The following is a 19,713-nucleotide window of genomic DNA, read 5'->3' on the forward strand; positions in this document are numbered from 1 at the left end:
TGATGCCTGGAAGGTGATTAGTTTTTACTTATTTTGCCAGTAAATCCAAGAGTAATAGTTTACATGATTTTGTCATCTATTTAGGAAAAATCTATAAAGCTGAGGGATAATGTAATGCCATATTCACCGTGAGATGTAAACATAGACATTTCCAGTCCTAGAAAAAAATTCCCCACTGTCTCTGAAGGAAAGTTGTCTGTTGTCCTTATGTTGAAATTAAAGCGCTTAAAAGTATTGTTGCAAACCACTTCATCATCTTCCAGTTAATTCACAGCCTGAAGTGTGATTAGCCAAATTTGCAAGAGGGGGTTGTTTTGCTAAAGTCCAAGATGAGTCTCCCATCATACAGCAACGCAGTTTTCCCCCAGCAAAATCGTGGATCATGACTGAGCTACATGTACAATCAGATTCTATTATGACACACTGCCAGGCATTGTAAGTCAGCCAATGGCACTGACTCTATGAAATGGACTAGTTATTTATTTCAACATATGAAGAATGACAAGGGAAGACTGAAGAACTTCTGTGAGTCAAAGCACTGTGTGAAGTTTCTTTTACATTGCCTTTTTGTAGGCAGTGGGCATATTTATTATCTACTCCATCATTCTTAAGATGGAGAAAAAGGCTTAGACACTATGATAGTCATTTAACATTCTGCATTCATAGAGTTAGATTAGTCTACTTCTCCTCTCAGTCTGATCATTCTAGTAAGTAGAGACTCATTAGCAATACAGTTAATTGCAATCTGTAAAGTGGGAGCCTGGGCAAAAGGAGCCTTCCCACCAGGTTTCCTGCACCATAGCAAAGGGGATGCATAGTGTGTGGCTGCGCACAGTAAGACACTGTCTGATCTGTTGTACAACTGAATCAATGCACTTCATAGTAGGGTACAGCTGCAGTAGTAAACCATTTACCATTTTCCTGACATTACACTTCATAGGCTAGAAACCCAGGTGCACTTATTTAAAGCATTCAAAACACTGGGCTCTGAGAAAGTTGCTTTATGCATGAGACTAATATCTACCCTATAGATATTTATATATTTCTACACCAATACCTCCAGTTTATCCGAACGCATCATCTTGGGACCAGGAGCTCCTGGCAATGCAAGAGGTGGGTTTCCAGAAATCAGAACTGGTCCATTTGGTAAGAGTTCAGCAGGAACCAGGCCCATCCCAGGATGAGGTAAGTAGGGATTGAAAGCCATGGCAGGATTAGCTGCAAGTGACGGATTCATAGGAAAAGAAGTCTATATGTTTAAAAGAGAAAAAAAGTATTAGAGGTAAATAGATTCTACTATTACACAAGGACAGTCTTTCAGAAAGCGTCAGTCATATCCAAATTTACCACTATTTCTTTTTGAGTCTCATATTAATTACAACATAAGGAGTTACTTTAAACCAACAAATCTTGTTGAGTAGCAAATTCATTGGGAAACTGATAAAACCAGCCACATAATTTTAAGTCATGAATTGGCCAAATGAAGTCTCATTGATGAAATCTCTTTGAAATGTGTTTTCTCTCACACTTCCATTTTTTAAAAGATTTTATTTATTCATGATAGTCATAGAAAGAGAGAGAGAGAGAGAGAGAGAGACAGGCAGAGGGAGAAGCAGGCTCCATGCCGGGAGCCCGACACGGGACTTGATCCCGGGACTCTAGGATCACGCCCTGGGCCAAAGGCAGGCGCTGAACCACTGAGCCACCCAGGGATCCCCACGCACTTCTGTTCTTAACCTAAAAACCATACCACCGATAGAGGCAATGTGCCCTGCAGACCAATTTCAGGTTCTCCTGAAAGCCCCTTCATTCCACCTTCCTTCTTTGGCATCAGCACTGCCAAGCTCTAAGCCTGCCAATCCTACCAAAGTTCCCACCAACCCTATGGATAACGGACTTCTCCTCTGGGCCCACAATCAATTATGGAAGACAGCAAGGAGTGTGGAAGAAAGGGGTAGATTAAAGAAAAGTGAGAGTTCTAACTTCTTGCTGTCCACCTAAAATGAGATTGGTATGGTCATTTTATTTTTTTATTTTTTTAATTTTTTAAAAGATTTTATTTATTTATTCATGAGAGACACAGACAGAGAGAGAGAGGTAGAGACATAGGCAGAGGGAGAAACAGGCTCCATGCAGGAAGCCTGAAGCGGGACTTGATCCCGGGTCTCCAGGATCACACCACGGGCTGGAGGCAGCACTAAACCGTTGAGCCACCCAGGCTGCCCTCATTTTTTTTTTTTTAATTAGGGATTCTATTTCACAAACAAATCTGACTGGTCCAGCCTTGTCTTTACATAGGGGGCCAGAAGATATCCACAGTTCAAAAAGGGGTCCTATAAAAGTACTCCAAGGATCTCTGTTAGGCAAGAAGAAATGAGATGACAAGACTTTATTTAATGGCTATCAACCAGACAGAGCACAACTTGTAAAGAAAAGCATTAACAATGCAAATGGATCCCACGGTTTCTTCTGTCTTGTGAAAAGTCCTAATCTCAAGAAGCTTGATATATGTATTGCCTTCATTGTCTGTAGCCATGTAATTGGTCACTTTATGCACTATTTTCCAGGTTGTTCCTAAGTGGGCATCATCTTTTCTTCTCAATGTGATTCTAATTTCTTCAATAGTTCTCATCTCCACTATTGTATCTCATTCTTAGCAAATGACTGATAGAATCCAAAATAAGGTTTAAAAATAAATTAAAGTATTTAATGAGTTAATGACAAACCAGGGTTAAATGCAGTACATTTCTAGCAGGGACTCTAGGAGGTAGTTAGCGCACTGGTGTGCACCTGGTGGGGTGTCACCGTGTGTTACGAATGGCATGTATTCTTGTCTTCTTTTTTTTGTGTGTGAATTTATTTATTTTAATTTTTTAATTTATATTTTTTTGTATTTTTTTATTGGAATTCGATTTGCCAACATATAGTATAACACCCAGTACTCTCTATTTTTTTCACTGAAGAATGGATCTTCTGCTCTGTCAAGATGTGCCTGAACTTTCTGCTAAATCACATGAATAGGAACAGCTTAAAATACAGGTAGAATGGGAGGCTGTGGAGTATGAAGTGAGGGGCAATATATATTCACCAACCCACCCCTTAGTCACCAACCCACCCCTTAGTCTGATTTGAAATCTTCACCTGCACAGCCTCCTCCACAAAGCTCAACCCAGGGCCCTGAGATCTTGATCTGAGCTGAAATCAAGCATCGGATGCTTAACCAACTTAGCCACCCAGGCACCGCCAAAACTACTTAATTAAGTGAAAGACTTGTAGGTGAGTGGGTTTTCCATATTAAATATCATTAGTCATTAATACATACTGATCAATTAATAATATTGAAGCCTAATATCTGAGTAAGCGATGTTTCCTATTTTTTGATAGCTCTGAACTTCTGTATTTTTTTCCTTCCTTTTTCAGGGAAATTTTCCTGGTTAACTTCCACTTCCTTTGGAATATATTGTAACCTTTTTAGGTTTGTTATATGCTTTAAGTGTGTGAAAAGAAGTCGTAAATTACTTAGAAGTCTATATCTATATAAAAAGTGCAAGGGGCTTGCTGAAAATGTTTGGACTTTTTTGAGGTTGCACCACAAACTATATGGTGCTATCTTCAGGTTTTAAAATGAGTATTAAAACTTTTATAACCATTTCCTCCTTGATTATAAACTTCATTCTGTAACACTGTTTATTGAGAAGAAGCAAGTTTTTCTGTTCACAACCCTCAGGCATAGGCAGGAACTCCTGATCTCCTTATTTACTTTCTTTTTTTTTTTTAAAGATTTCATTTATTTATTTGAAAGAAAGAGAGAGAGCGCAAGTGGGGTGGGGGTGGGGCACAGAGGGAGAAGCAGACTCTTCCTTGAGCAAGGAGCCCAAGTAGGGCTGGGATCATCACCTGAGCCAAAGGCAGACTCTTAACTGACTGAGCCACCTGGATGCCCCTGGATTACCCACTGTCTAAGAGCTTACGTTCTAGGGTAAGGGTTGGCAAACTCCAGCCCCTGAGCCAAATCTGGCCTGCCTGATCCAGATGCCTGGCCAGATGGTGAGAATGGTTTCTACATTTTTAAGTGGTTGGAAAAAAGTAAAAGATGAATATTTCATTACACATGAAAAGCATATGAAATTCATATTTCAGCATCCCTAAATAAATTCTACTGTGTTCATTAGGAGACCTGTATTAACAAAAAGTCGTAGATAGGCTTCTTGTCCCACGAAGTCTAAAATATTTACTATTTTGTCATTTACAGAAACAATTGCTGACCCTCATTCTAGAGGATTCCAAAAAAGTAAAGCACACCATCAATTTCTGGAGTAAAGCGCTAATTCTATATGTATATGTATATAAATCTAATGCTTGTGACAAGATTCTGCAAGTTGAAAAAGTTTGGCTTTAGAAACCAATACTATAGTGTTCACTAAAATATTTTTTAATCGGTACTAAAATTAGGATTCTAAAAAATAAAATAAAACAAAATTAGGATTCTATTTACTTAAACAACAATAATCACTCAGTGACTAAGAATGGGAAGACAGAAGGAGTCTTGTAAAGGTAAAATTTTAGGAGCCACTACATATTGGGTCTTAAAGGATTCTGAAACATCTTTGAATCATAATTCAATTCAATAAAAAAAATGCCTGAAATAAATATCTCTGGTTTACACATACATTTTAGGAATGTCAACTTATTATTTAAAATGGGTTATCCCTCAAACTAGTATAAAGAAATAGAAGTGAAATGATATTCCAGAGCAATCTTTGTGACTTCCCAACAGCTTACATCTATATGTACTTCAGTAATATCCAAGATCAGTTACAGTTACTGTTGGATGAATGAAAAATACTTTAAGTCACTTAGGCTAATCCTGGCCTGAAGTCAACATAATTGAGGCCTTCCCTCTCTGAGCTCCTGTTTAGAGGCAGATGACCAAATGTTTTCTTTTATAGGATGGCAAACATTTGGTAACAATTTGTTGACCCGAATTTAATACCAGAAAAATACCACTCTTCATTTTTACTTGTACTCATTATACCTTAACTTTATTGCTCAGTGACAAGCATTTTTATAGTATAAAAGGAAGCCCCGCTCAACTGTCAGTCACCATGTGAATTTCTGTACTTAGAGCACAGTGAAATGTATAATTTTAGTTTCCCTTAGACTTTACTGATTTCACGTGGAGCACAAGAGAATAATCTTTGTTTCAGAGTTTTTGCTTGGTCACCTCCACACTCTCTGAGTGATGTTCTGTGGGGACTAAGGTGGCCAAATGGCATGCTGTAGGAGGCCCCTGCAACCTTCAGACTGGTTAATTGGTCCCTTAATAATAGAGAGTTAACTTTATAAACAGATGCAAGCTGATAGTGGTGTTTATGTTCTAATCATACTTGCTAATGAATAAGTCACTGTGGCTCAAGAGAGAGCTAGAAAAAATAAATAAATTCAAGGACCCAAAGGGAATGGTTGTCCTCATCTAGATCTGACTTTTCTGACCTTAATCACAGAAGTTTCCACTGAAGGTAGGCAGGTAGGCAAAGGATCAATAGATTAACTCTGAATGTAAAAGGTGCACCTAAACACAGATCTGCATGACACCAGATGATTACTACAGGTAAGAATTCAGCAAGGGGCAATTGGCTTCTTTTTTTAGATGCACAAGGCAATTATAATTGTTCCTGAAAAGTGATCAAGGACTCAACCTAAAAATCACTTCTTGGTGAGGTGCTATGTCATTATAGTGATAAACAATGAACTAGTCTTCCACTAGAAAAGGAAAAGTATTAAAAAATCAAGTGGTAACCCAATTTTAACAAAGGGTATTAAACGAAATGTAGATAAAGGGGGGATGACAAGAGATAAGAAAAGCAAAGAACCTACAAGAAGCCTGGAGACTATAAACATTTCAATAGGAATCCAGGATAAATGGATGCTAAGGGTTATAATTTTCAATGGTTCAAATAACCTCCACCACCATCACCACCATCAATACAACAGCACAAATCAGAGTAAAACTTTGCATGGCTAATGGAAAGATGAGAAAAAAAAATTCCAAGGCTATAAAAAAATACAGAAGATCAGGTAGAAATCAGAAATTAAGAGGATGGGAACCCTGGGTGGCTCAGCGGTTGAGCATCTGCCTTCATCCCAGGGTGTGATCCCGGGGTCCTGGATCGAGTCCTGCATCAGGCTCCCTGCATGAAGCCTGCTTCTCCCTCTGCCTGTGTCACTGCCTCTCTCTCTGTGTCTCTCATGAATAAATAAATAAAATCTTTTTAAAAAAAGAAACTAAGAGGATCACCAAAACATTAATTTTCCATCTTACTATTGTTAGATCATACATTCCTAGAGGGTAGAGACTGAAGTTTATCTTTTTATCTACCTCTTACCCTCTTAGATGCCTGGCACAGAGTAAATGCTCAATAAATATTTACTGAGTGTAATGAAAAGAGATTCCTAAGTCATTGATGACTTCTGGGTTTACCAGTTAGAAAAATCCAATTCAAGCATCACAGTACAAAAGAAATATTCAGGGATCAGAAGTGGTGGCACAGAGATAGAATAAATCCATCAATTTTGCTATCTGCTGAGGAAGACTTTAAGCAGGCCACTCCCAAACTGTCTTTTCACATAGATGTGAAATGCTAAATCAAATAGTATGAGAAGCACAGGATACTTTATATACACAGTATGTGCCTGTGCAAGCAGACACAACTTTGCATATGTATGTGCATTTTATTTACTTTTTTAAATGATTTTTTTATTTTTTTGAGAAAAAGCAAGAGAGCATGAACAGGGGGTAGGGGCAGAGGGAGAGAGAGAGAGAGAAGCAGACTCCCTGCTGAGCAGGGAGCCAACTTGGGGCTCAATCCCAGGACCCCGGGATCATGACTTAGGCCAAAGGCAGATGCTTAACCAATGGAGCCACCCAGGTGCACCTGTATGTGTGCATTTTTAACTGGAGTAACTAAATCATCACTATCAGAGGGGATACAATGCAAAGTTCTGAAAAAAATGGCTTAGTGATATCAAAAGATGCAACTTTTTATTACAATATGTGTGGTTCCAGGGGACTTGTGAATTGTTAATATGACTGGCATCCACAGAATGGTTTAAGAGCAGAGACTAGGTAAAGAAGAGTTTAAAATGTCTAGCAGGTGTGGGGCACCTGAGTGGCTCAGTCGGTTAAACGCCTGACTCTTGATTTCAGCTCAACTCATGATCTCAGTGTTGTGGGATTAAGCCCTGCCTTGGGCTCCACATTCAGTGGGGAGTCTACTGGATATTCATTCATTCTTTCTTTCTTTTTTCTTTCTTTCTCTCTCTCTCTTTCTCTCTCTTCATTTTTACTTGTACTTTCTTTCTCTCTCTCTCTCTCTCCCTCTGCCCCTCTCTTCCACTCCCCTTCTCTCGTGTGCTCTTTCTCTCTCCCTCTCAAGTAAGTAAATAAATCTTTAAAAGAATTTAGCAGATACATAAAGTATATTAAGGCAAAATAGGATCATTTGGGGGACCAATTTAAGATTATGATCAGCTGCTGGGGACAACCACAGGCACTTTACACTCGGTCTCCTGATGGCTCTTTACTGAACTATATTGATCTAAGCAAGGAGATGGTTTTGATAAGAAAAAAAAAATCATCCCAGATAGGTGAGATTGTCAAGTACTGATTTTGTTGGCTGTTATTTTATCTTACATTAGGAAAGATTTTCACAGAGCCCTCCAAACTTCCTGCCCTCAACTCACTGGTGATCAACAAGCAATTCTGAGGTAGCTGGCTGTAGCTTAGACTGTGATCTAGAACAGAGAAGCTAACAGGCCCACATGGTCTCATTAGCTCCAGGCTCTAGCCAACTGAGCTAAGCAGCCCCAGGGGAGGAGGACACAAAATGGGCTGAGAGGAGATTACGTTGAATTTACCCCACGGGAATATACGAGGGAGGCTAACGGGAGGATGTTGAGATTTGTTACTATCAGAGGACCGGGGCACCATAAAAAATATCCTGTACAAATGCTCTCTGGCCACAAAATTGTAGCATTTCTGTTTAACCTCCGCAAAAACAAGGTTTTAGTTGGGGCAAGGCGGCAAACCTGCTGCTGGTGGGAATTCTTTGGTTTTACCAAAAAAGGAGCTTTGAGCTGTGTGACATGCACAGCCTAGGGAAAGGACCTGAATAATGAATTCTTGGGACCAATAACTGCCATCAAGAGTGAATCTAGGAAAAAAAAAGTGAATCTAGGATCCCCAGGGCCTGAAGTTTAGGCAGTAGGGTAGAGGAGGGGAGTCTTAAGAACATAGAATACAAATAGATCTTGCAAATTTTACAAACATGTTGTAAACACATGGCTAGGTCTCCTTCCAGGACCTTGGATGGAGACCATGCACAGGAGGGGGCCTTGAGCCTTCACCAACCTCAAGGTGAGCCTACCCTGGGAAAAACTGGTTGAACAAATAATCTAAGGCTTCGGTTGCTATATCTCAAAGTGAAATCTTATCTAACCTTCTAGTAAACATGGCAAAAACCCATATGAATTTGGGGCTAGCTGCACTCCACACATTCCCGCAGCATGGTTGGCTTAGCCCCCATCAATGCAGACCTTCATGTGGTAATGACAGTCATCATGACAGCAAGAGCATAGCAACCTGATAATTACTACATAATGCCTGTTGTCATCAACTTAAACATTTTGCAAAAATCACTTCACAAAATATTTAATGTCAGCACATCAAGATGAAAGAGCTAAATGTCATCATTTATCATTTCGAGAGTAGATAAATTGAAAAATCTCCTGAAGAACCTTCATTAAAATACATAATCATTTCTGTACTGATCATGAAACTGGTCATCTGACATGCTGGAAACTGGAAAAGGGACATGATCTCCTTTTCTCTAATATCTACAACATGGCTTGCCCATCTTTTTTCATAACTTTAGTTTGTTGATTTTTTAAAGATTTTATTTACTTATTTTTGAGAGAGAGAGAGAGAGAGAGAGAGAGAGAGAGAGAGAGAGAGAGAGAGAGAGAGAAAACAAGCAGGGGGGAAGGACAGAGGCAGAGGGAGAAGCAGACCCCCTGCTGATCATGGAGCACAACTCGGGCCTCAATCCCAAGACCCTGGGATTCTGACCTCAGCTGAAGGCAGATGCTTAACTGACTGAGCCCCCAGGTGCCCCTCATGATAACTTTTACTAAAGAGCCATGACAATAGGGAGATAGCAGATATTCCATAGTCAATAAAGTTAGTTTTGTATGTGAACATACTTTGTGAAGTATGTGAACTAGAAAACGTGTAACTCTGATGTGCATATGCAAAGTGTAGAATGTATCATGGTTAGGGAAGGAGGAAGGATGCTATCCTTTGTCTTTATCTATTGAATCATTTAAGTACTTAACATTTTAAAAAACTAAAAAGTAAATAGCTTATTTTGCAACTCTGCTTCTATTTACTTAAAACTGTCCTAGTCCAGTTTTGTGGAATTATAGAACACCTTAGAACTCCTATTTAATTAAGGGAGAAAAGCATTGAAAACTTTGGTCTCTAGATATTATTTCTTGTCAGTGTATCTCCTTTCCTAGTTACTGGTACTACCTATTATTTACCCTTTTGGTTCTGAGGTACTGTATCATCTTCGTTCCTTGCTATATATGAGCTTGTATATGGGAAATGTATTTGGTACACAGAATTCTAAAAATGATGTAAAAAGGTGGGGAGGGTTCAGACAGACATCAGATGATGCTATATGTAATGAAGGAAAAGTCTGGAGTGGAACCCATGTTGATAGCCTCTGTGGTTTGAAATGCCATAACCTGGCCACAGGAATGTAGGCCATGTAAAACATATAGCAGACCAGGGCATTTGGCACACCCTGATGGCTGAACCAACAACCTCTCTATAAATCATTATGTGAATACACTTGATTGCATCAGCCAAGTGCACTTGCATGTAAAGAACTGCTTCCAGGGGCACCTGGGTGGCTCAGTGGTTGAGCATCTGCCTTTGGCTCAGGTTGTGATCCCAGGGTACTGGGATCGAGTTCCGCATTGGGCTCCCCGCAGGAAGCCTGATTCTCCCTCTACCTATGTCTCTTCCTCTCTCTCTCTCTGTGTCTCTCATGAATAAATAAGATCTTTAAAAAAAAAGAACTGCTTCCATGTGCATCATCACATTCAAAGAGAGAAACTAAAGGAGTTTCCAAGACGTGGATAGGTAGGGTCTAGATTATGCAAAATGTCTAAATCAGAAATGTTTTTAATAGACTTATGACACCATATCTGCTTTATATATGCATACATTACATCCATCAGTGAGAATCCTTCCTCCTGTAATAAAAATTCCTAGTTGTGAAATTAAAATTTTAAAACATTAGCTTTGCCTGAGAGCAATCCAGTGTGTCTGATTTCCCTAAAATTCTTCTACAGGGCTCCTGTTTGCCTCCTAATTATGCCTGCCAGGGGGAGTTCTCAAACTTTTTTTTTTTTTTTTTTGCTATGAACATCAGAAACCATCTCTTAACTGCATCAAAAACATTGGGGAGTCACGCCCTTTGTCTCACTTGCTAAACTTCCTTAATAAAGCTAACAAAAGCTTTCAGAGGCAGAATTTCATACTAGCAAATGTCAGTTAAGACCTGCAATATACAGTGAACAAACTTGCCTGCCACAGCAAGCATTCCACCCAAATGGAATGCTTTGGTATGGCTTTTATTCACTGTTCAGTCACACCGAACAGAATCTGTTCTCTAGCTGCCATCCCATTTAGGTTGACATTCCCTTTATCTGGGACTTATAATAAGCAAACCATACTCAATTTTCCGAAAGCAGATGTGCTCTTTTGGTATCCTAGAAACGGATCAAAGTATGCTTTGTGGAAAGACCTGAAGTTCAAGCCAGTGATACCAAATGGGTCTTAATATGCAACCATACAAATATTGGGTCTGGAAATTTAAACAAAAGCTTGACTATTCTAGGGAGAAGTATAATATTATCAGGGTGGTGGGGTGTTAAGAGGGATACAGAGTTGTTTTGGAGTATAGGTACCAGAAAAATCAAGTAGAATCATATGTTACTTCTATGGTTATATCAAGATCCATAATAAAGAACATTTCTTTCAAATAAGACTGGTAAATGTCACTTAAAATTGCTCACACTAGTGCAATTACAACACGCCTACAAAGCTTTCTAGACCACAAAATAGGATCATATCAATCATCTCGGGGTTAGTTTTTTGTATACATAATAACTGCAGAAATTAATCTTTTATCAGTTTATCACATCACAACAGCTATTGTTAAATAATCTACAAGATAGAAAAGCAATTTTCAATTGTTCCCTGGGGTCTTCTAAGTAATGTCTTGTATCTTACGATATGCTATAAAATAAATTGTACTCCTGTGAGTCATATCAGTCATATTCTGCAGCCTGAAATCTGAAATCACCCTCATGGAGGAAAAAAAAAAGGAAATGTACTCTATTATAGAAAGCATGGAGAATTAAATTAGAAAGCACAAGAGGCTGGAGAGCTCAATGGATCTCTTATTGGACTCTAAATAAAGGCCACTCCCTAGTCTCCAGGGTGAGCCAGCATGATCAATAATGCATGAATGGTTGAGACATGGAATGGAAAGACTCTCCTGGAGGCTAAATAGAAGATGAATAGTCGCCTTCTGCCCTTACCCCTACTTTATCTCAGGCCTTGCTCTCTGATTCCCTGAAACAGGGCATTTGATTGATGTCCCAATGCTGTCCCTTGACCTAAGAAAAAACACATGCTGGGCTCAGGTGTGTTATACAATCTGGCCCCTATTCTTTGCTCAGTCTGAAATTGGGACATCATGAGAGGCCAAGAGTAGTAATAGTGGTGGGTGAAAAGCTCCCTTGCTTTATTCTCCTACTACTCACATTTTCTGGACTCACCACGTGCATTCATTTCTCTGTGGTGGTTTTCATACTATTCCCAGTACCTAGAACACCTTCTCTTCTCCACCCCTTTTAGAAATAGGTAAGAACTAGGGATCCCTGGGTGGCGCAGCGGTTTGGCGCCTGCCTTTGGCCCAGGGCGCGATCCTGGAGACCCAGGATCGAATCCCACATCGGGCTCCCGGTGCATGGAGCCTGCTTCTCCCTCTGCCTGTGTCTCTGCCTCTCTCTCTCTCACTGTGTGCCTATCATAAATAAATAAAATTAAAAAAAAAAAAAAGAAATAGGTAAGAACTAAAATACTTCAGTGTGTGAAACCTAACGAAAGAGTTTGAAGAATTTCAACCACCTGAAGTATTTTTTTTAATTTAAACTCAATTAGCCAACATAGTTTCAGATGTAGACTTCAATAATTCATCAGCTGCATATAACACCCAGTGCTCATCACATCATGTGCCCTCCTTCGTGCCAATCACCCAGTTACCCGAACCATATGAAGTATTGTGCGAGGTCAAAGAAGAGCTCAGAAGAGCTCACTGATGACCTTCTGGCAACTAATTTATCAATGTAATTAATCAGCACTGGGTTCCAAGGCAAATGTTTTTGGCAAACTAATAGTATAGGAGGTGAAATCTCATTTTACTTAAAGCTGTCTGGGCCTTCTGGAAAAAGTGGATCATGATCCAAAATTTCAGTGACTCATCAATGTCCCTACCACCTGTTTTGTGCACTATCTACAAAGATGTACCAGGTGAAGGGGTTGCCCTGTCCACACTGATTTCCTTGAATTCTGAGAAGCAAATTTATAATGAAATAGACTTTGCTGAGAGCAGGTTAACCTGCTAGCACATTTTCATTGTATCCATCTAAATACTATATAGTTTTTCAGTTTATTACAGAGTTTATTACATAGTCACTGACCAAATGGATAACAGATAAAGACAACGTAACGCTTTCAAATTGGTATCTAAATAACAAAAGATCTAAGACTAAACTATAACTTTATATTATAAGGTATCAGGACAAGATGAATTCTCAATAGGACAAAATTACTTTTTAAAGGATCCATTTCAACTCATTGATCCACAAAAATACCAGACGCTGGTCTAGAATGACAACATAATCTTTTTAATTCCTGCAAAGGGAAACTCCATAGCTGGGGTAAGTTAAACCACCATCAAATACCTGCCCAGGATTCCTCAAGAATGTCAAGGTCATGGGAAACAGGGAAAGACTGAGAATTGGTCACAGAGCAGACAAGAGAGCAGAGACAGTAGTCAAATAAATGCACTGTGGTACTCTGGGTTCGACACTGGAACAGAAAGAGGACCCTAAAGGAAAGACTAACAGAAGTCTGAAGAAAGTGACAAACATGCCATGAAAACATAAGAAATTAACAGTGGCGGGAACTCTGTACTATCTTTGCAACTTTTCCTTAAACCTATAATTATTTCAATATAAAAAGCCTATTAAAAAGTAACAAAACCACCATGAAAGAGCAATGAAATTTGTTTGAATTAAGATCCTAGAATTCATTCAACGGCTTACCTGTAATAACAATCAGACCCTCTCTTCATCTTAAAATGCCCCTGCTCTTTTATTAATATCCTTCTATGAACTGAATTCATGATAAATGCAACCCAGGTGTTAAACCTAACACACTCCAATGCTCCCCCTCCTATGCACAGCAGCTTTGTAGTGTCAGTTAACACATTAGCACCGTCGTCCTTAATCCTTCTGTAACTAAGTTCCTGAAAGCCCGACAAGGTGATTCTGGTCTGGATCTATGTTCTTGGGGAAAAAAGAAAAGACACACATATGCAGTTTTTCAAAGACATAGCTGTGACTTACAAGGGATGACATTTGAGCATTTTGGAGCATAAACTGCATTTGCTGGGCGAACATGGCTGCGGCAGTCTTTTGTTGAATCAGATTGTTCCGCCCATTAATTTCCAGCTGTGTTTTTAAGTGTGGAGGAGGGTGAAGGTACTTGCAGTTCTCTCTAGCACACCGGCCCTGAAAATGAAGAATTAGAGGAATGGGCTTAGAGGAATGGGCATTGATATTTCTAAAAATTTGGTAACGAAATAACAAAAGTTTATGCAGCTTCAAGTACGTGGTGGGTGGGTGGGTGGGCTGTAACTTTGCATTAATAAACTTATTTCGTCTTTGGACGAACCCTCTAAGAGTGATACCCTTGTGATCTTCACCTTCCACCTGAGGAAAGGAGACTAAGAGAAATTCACGCAGCTACAAAGTGATAAAACCCGAACCAAAACCCAGTTAGTCTGATTCCAGAACCCATTTTCTTTTCTTTTTTTTTTAAAGATTTATTTATTTATTTATGATAGACACACACACACACAGAGAGGCAGAGACACAGGCAGAGGGAGAAGCAGGCTCCATGCCGAGAGCCCGATGCGGGGCTCGATCCCGGGACTCCAGGATCGTGCCCTGGGCCAAAGGCAGGTGCCAAACCGCTGAGCCACCCAGGGATCCCCAGAACCCATTTTCTTAGCTGCTCTGTTCTGCCCTACTTTGATATGCATCAAATTATGTTTAAAAACAGAATATTAGAGGGTGCCTGGGTGGCGCAGTTGATTAAGTGCCCAACTTGTGGTTTTGGCTCAGGTCCCAATCTCAGGGTGGTGGGATCAAGCCCCGTGTGGGGCTCCGCTCTCAGCAGGGAGTCTGCTTGAAATTCTGTCAGCCCCCCGACCCTTGCTGTCTCATAAATAAATCAATCTTCTAAAAAGACATAAAAGAGTAGGAATACTATGATACTCTCACAGCGTTATGGATGTAAATAAAAATTTCCCAATGTGTCATGCATGTTAAATAAGATTCAGGATTTGCATTTGCATATAGAAACAATCAAGAAAATTGAGGGACAATGTTAGATAACTATATACACATAAATATACCTGATACATTTTAGATCCAGTTTTCTGGACAATTCTGGGTCTAATATACTTTTTCCTGGATTCATACAATGTGAGAAACATCCTGAAATCCCGTGATGTTCTGTTCATCAGAGAATAAATGTTTATACCTGCCAGTTATGTTGTTCTTTAGGTTCTGGAGGCAATGGCCCTAGATCTCTTGGATAATTGAGACCAAAGTGTATTTTGGAGTCTTGGCTCTTTCGAAGTCTTATTGATGGTTTACATACTTCCAGACAGGATAATATGTTAGTTCTGGGCAATCAAATATGCCTTTGGTGTTGCCTAAATGCTGACATAGCTGCTAATTATGGTAACTGCTATGTGGCAGAAAAGGCCGTCTCTGGATAGAGATTTATCACAATGTCAAATGTGTCCTGGTGTTCTGTTTGTTTAACTCATGAGCACTATACAAAGAGGCTGCTGATGATCCCATTTGTATTACCAGACACCCACTCCCCATAATAATCGTTTTCAGACAAGCACAACTGTAAGCAATCCTTTTTCCCACAGATGCTAAAATTCTTTACAGTGCATGAGCTTATCGGAGAGAGGGGTGGAGAATAAAGGCAGCTTTTTTAGGGGGCGGGTAACCCAGGAGTGCACGCTGCTAGAGCACCTGAATACACAGGAGAAATGAGTTAGTTCATCAAGTGTTTTTAACGCATACTATGAATTTTTCTTTACTTAAGATGGCTAAACAGTTCCCACAATCACTCCTCCACATTGAGTTATCTTAAAGCATTCCTATAATTTCACTGCAAACCAAGGTGCATCCTTCAAAACTTTATGGAGCTACACTGAACACAAACTCAGATGCACTGCGAGAAGCTGAGTATAACTTAGAACATAGCTTGAGAAATGCAAGGAGCCACTATTTTTTTCTGTCAGGTTTGTCCTTTCATTTCTCCCGAAGATCACTTTATTTTAACCAAATTAAATGATTTAGAACATCAAGTCATATCTTACTTTCAACATACCTTTACATTTCTCTGCATATCCTGGAAAAGGAAGCATTTATTGGTGGGAAGAGTTGAGAATGGTATTAACCCAGTATTTCTGATTTCATAAAAGCAGCTTAGGAATATCTACATAATTTCAGTACATAAAAGGACTGTACAGAAATCCTTATTTGTGTTCAAAAACACAATAATGGAGGTCCTCCCTCCTCCCCCCACTAATGTGCCCCCTAGGAGAAAACAGAAGCTTCATTTTTACACCTACCACAACCTGCAGGGAGGCAGTCACAAAGGTTCTAGTTCCTAGATTCTCCACCCTCCACCCAGTGTAATAGATTGGGGTTCTCTGGTTCAGAATTTTGACAGCCCCTGGGGAAGCAATGATGTTTGGTGGCCTCCACAGCCAAGCATACTAGTTTATACTTTGGGGTTTCTCTTCCTCCTCCTGTACCCTAATATTAAGATTTCCCCAAGGCTTGGTCCTAAATCCTCTGCTCTCCTCTCTAATCTCTCTTCCCTGGAGAAATGAAGTTCTTATAAAGTTTCATCTATCACCGCACTGGCTCAGATTGTAAATCTTTCTCTCTACCTCTGTTCCCTCTTTGGAACATCAGTGCTTTTCATCACTAACTGCAGCTGCATTTGGAGATCCTGCCCCCTAACCAGGTCTAAATAACTTACTTCTGACCTTCCTTCTCCGTAGACGGTTTTTCCTCTTCCTGCACCGTCCCCATTTAGGATCATTGCTCCAATTCCCATGCTTTGGGACAGTTACATAGCAGCCGTGAAAAAAGAAATAAGGCACCTGATGAGCAGGATTGCCTGAGGATTGCAAACCCACCTTGATAGCTTTTCCAGACGAGTGGCAAACACAACCAGAGACGTTTACACAGAACACAGTTTGTAACCCCTTCCAAAAAAGCTTTATAATGAGGGCTGTCTCTTATATTCAGGAGTTCCAAACAATAGATCAGTTTAAACAATAAAAAGAAAAGGAATACATTAGGATTTTACCATTGTTACAATTTAGAGTTTTAACATCATTTACATTGAATGCAATGAGAGAGAGGGGGGAAGAAGCCAGGGAGGGAGAGAACGTCGTGTATTTGGCACATTTCCTGCCAATCTACAGATAAAGAATTACTGCCTGACTTTGTGCTTTTATATTACTGTCCTTTACATATAATAACTTTTCTTAAGCTTTGTCTTGGAAAACTAATGACATTTGTACAAAGCAAAAACAGTACACAGAAATAGAAAAAGAAAAGAGAATTACATTTTAATAATTACATCAAGTTGGGCTGTAAAACTCAAGTATGGGATATGAGGCCCCATAAGACTTCAAAAAAAACCTTGTTCATCTTAGTTATGAGATTTTACTTGATTTATAAAGCATTCTCTTTTGAACGACAGACTCCAAATTTAATTCTATAACAATGCAAATGCATAGCAATACTACCTTACCAGAGACTGCTGCTTATGTCAAAGAAAGCTTATAAAAGACAAAAAAATCTGCATTTTCTATCCAAACAATAGATGATGAGACCAAATAATGTAATATCGATGTTATCTGTGGAACATAATATTTCAAAAGAAAACCAAGCCTCTTAAGTTTTTTCAAAATGACTTTGGAACTCAGGGTAATATATTTACATGCACGAGACTCAGTGATAATAAATCTTTTCCATATAGTATTCATTCTTCAAGAGGCCCGAGCTTAATTATAGGCCAAAATACTTTCATTAGAGTTTACAGTGGGGGATAAGCTTTGTTTTGACATTTGCTAACATTTGCTTTTGGTCCTTGTAGGGGATTAAGGCTTTGATAAACACCGTGGGGATGGGTGGGGGTGGAGCCAGGGGAGGGGAGGGATGGCCCAGCACAGTATGTGATCACCTATTGTTCTTGGCCACTGGAAAACTAATGACTAGAAAGGTTCGAGTATTTTCTTTAGACCAGCTAAGCACTTTGAATGGGTCACAAGATATCCTATCACACTGGGTCTGTAACAGTTCAGAAATGATCTTGGTCTGAAAAAAAAAAATCACCCCTCAGGTTCCCAAGCCACATCGAAGGTGTCCCAAGCCCTCCTTCTAGACCCACAGGTCCAGAGTTGCCATGTGCTCAGTGGACCACATCATAAAGGACTCTACGAGTCTTGGACTTGTGACAGTTGCCATCCACTGGAAGAGCTGGCTCTATCCAAAAGATAGTAGCTAAGGCTTATCAAGACAAAGAACTTCCTATGGAGTGGCTGGGTGGTGTAGTTGGTTGGGCTTCGGACTCTTGGTTTCGGCTCAGGGTTCTGGGGTGGAGTCCCAAGGCAAGCTCCATGCTAAGCAGGGAGTCTGCTTGGATTTCCTCTCCTGCTCCCTCTGCCCTTCCCCCGCCCCATGTGCACCTGGCACTCTCCCCCCCTAAATAAAATAAATCTTTTTTTTTTTAAAGAAAGACAAGTCTCTCTCTGCCTCCTCTACACATGGAAAATGAAAGCAGCATCGCAGAGATGAGTGTGCAAGTTCATGTATGCTTGCCTGAATTTCGCTTCTTTTCCATTTCCTTTTGTCTTAAAAACAAAATCATTCTCCTCTGGCCTTTCACTATGTTACTGAGTTAAGAAAATAGCAAAGTGATTCAATAGGAAAGTGGTTCTCTGCTGAAATAAAAGCCACTACGCCCATGAATCTTCCAGTTCGCCCTTCCCATCGACTTGCTTTGAAATTGCACCCAAAAAGCAGCAGGGGGAGAAAATGGTCAATGAAACTTCTGAAATACATCTGCATCAAAAAGTTGATGACAGACAAAGGAAAAAGTTGCAGAGCATTTGTAAAACCTCCACAATTCAATCTATTTCCTTTTTCCTACCTTCAGGCTTTTGACAAATGAGTACAAAGCCTTTGACGGAGAGAGAAAAGTAGCATTGTAGAGATTCAAATCCCACCTAAGTCTTGGGAGTTATGAGAGTGAGTCTGTCAGATCCAAGATTTCCCATGTACTTGGTGGTAGAAAAACCCTGTGAAATGTACTTTTTTTATGTTCCTAAGAGAAAGCTCTACCATCCATCAGAATAAGAAAAGGACCCTAGGAAGCTGAAAATTACCCTTTGTCAGTCACAGAAACAGCTGTTTGCAGAATGACTGGCTTCTTCAAATACATTTGGAATTAAGGGGTTGGGGGACCCCTCCCCTAAAATTCAATAACTGGGTTACCTTTTCAAAGACATTTCACAGCTCTGCTAGGTGACCAAGAGTTAAAGTGAAATGCTAAATAAAGGTAATGAACAGATGATTTGTTCTATGAAACAAATTATGTTTTTTTCGTTTTAATGATCATGTGTTAAATGAAAAATCCTATTGATCACAGTGCCCCACTGACACATACTAACATGCATAGACACGGCTTCTCAGAGGAAGTAACAGTTATTTGAGAATTACAAATCACACATCTGAGGTTGCCTGGTTCCTACGACCATCAAGACCTATTTAAAGGCTAGGAACAATCTAAAGGAGCTAAAAGCAAGGGGGAGAGCAACATAAACTGAGTATTAGCCAGATGTCAGCATACTAATGGCTAATTTCCCACTTTCTTCCACTTAGGGTTCTGTCTTTCTAAAAATGGATATAATCTGCATCATTTTCTCCTCCAACATTATACAATCTATGAACATTGATAAATATGCATACAGAGCATCCTTAAATCTTACATACAACTTGTAATTTAAATTTGGGATGCAGACGAGAATCTTTTTTTTTTTTTAAAGTCTTTAACAAACCATTTCCTGAAAATTCTAAAGGCAAGATTAATGAGGCTGAACATAGACCCCTATGGAGAGGAGCAGCCAAGTACACACACACACACATCCCAACTGCAGTCAGCTCTGCATCTCATTTCCTTAT

The 19,713-nt window shown here is 39.6% G+C and overlaps 1 protein-coding gene across 11 annotated transcripts in view; it reads right to left on the reverse strand.

Annotated features, from left to right (window-relative positions):
* MBNL3 (muscleblind like splicing regulator 3) overlaps positions 1 to 19,713 on the reverse strand; it is a 114,358-nt gene that overhangs the window by 17,394 nt on the left and 77,251 nt on the right. For 10 of the 11 annotated variants that reach the window (XM_038588321.1, XM_038588320.1, XM_038588319.1 and 7 more), the window contains 2 exons: positions 13,768 to 13,932; positions 1,058 to 1,249 (listed from right to left, as the gene is read on the reverse strand). In XM_038588321.1, the coding sequence (XP_038444249.1) occupies positions 1,058 to 1,249; positions 13,768 to 13,932 (357 nt within the window). Of the gene's footprint in view, positions 1 to 1,057; positions 1,250 to 13,767; positions 13,933 to 16,498; positions 16,604 to 19,713 lie in introns of those variants that run through there. The other variant, XM_038588322.1, reaches the window with a different exon arrangement.

This window comes from Canis lupus, chromosome X, assembly GCF_011100685.1.
Source record: "Canis lupus familiaris isolate Mischka breed German Shepherd chromosome X, alternate assembly UU_Cfam_GSD_1.0, whole genome shotgun sequence".
Taxonomy (NCBI): Eukaryota; Metazoa; Chordata; class Mammalia; order Carnivora; family Canidae; genus Canis; species Canis lupus.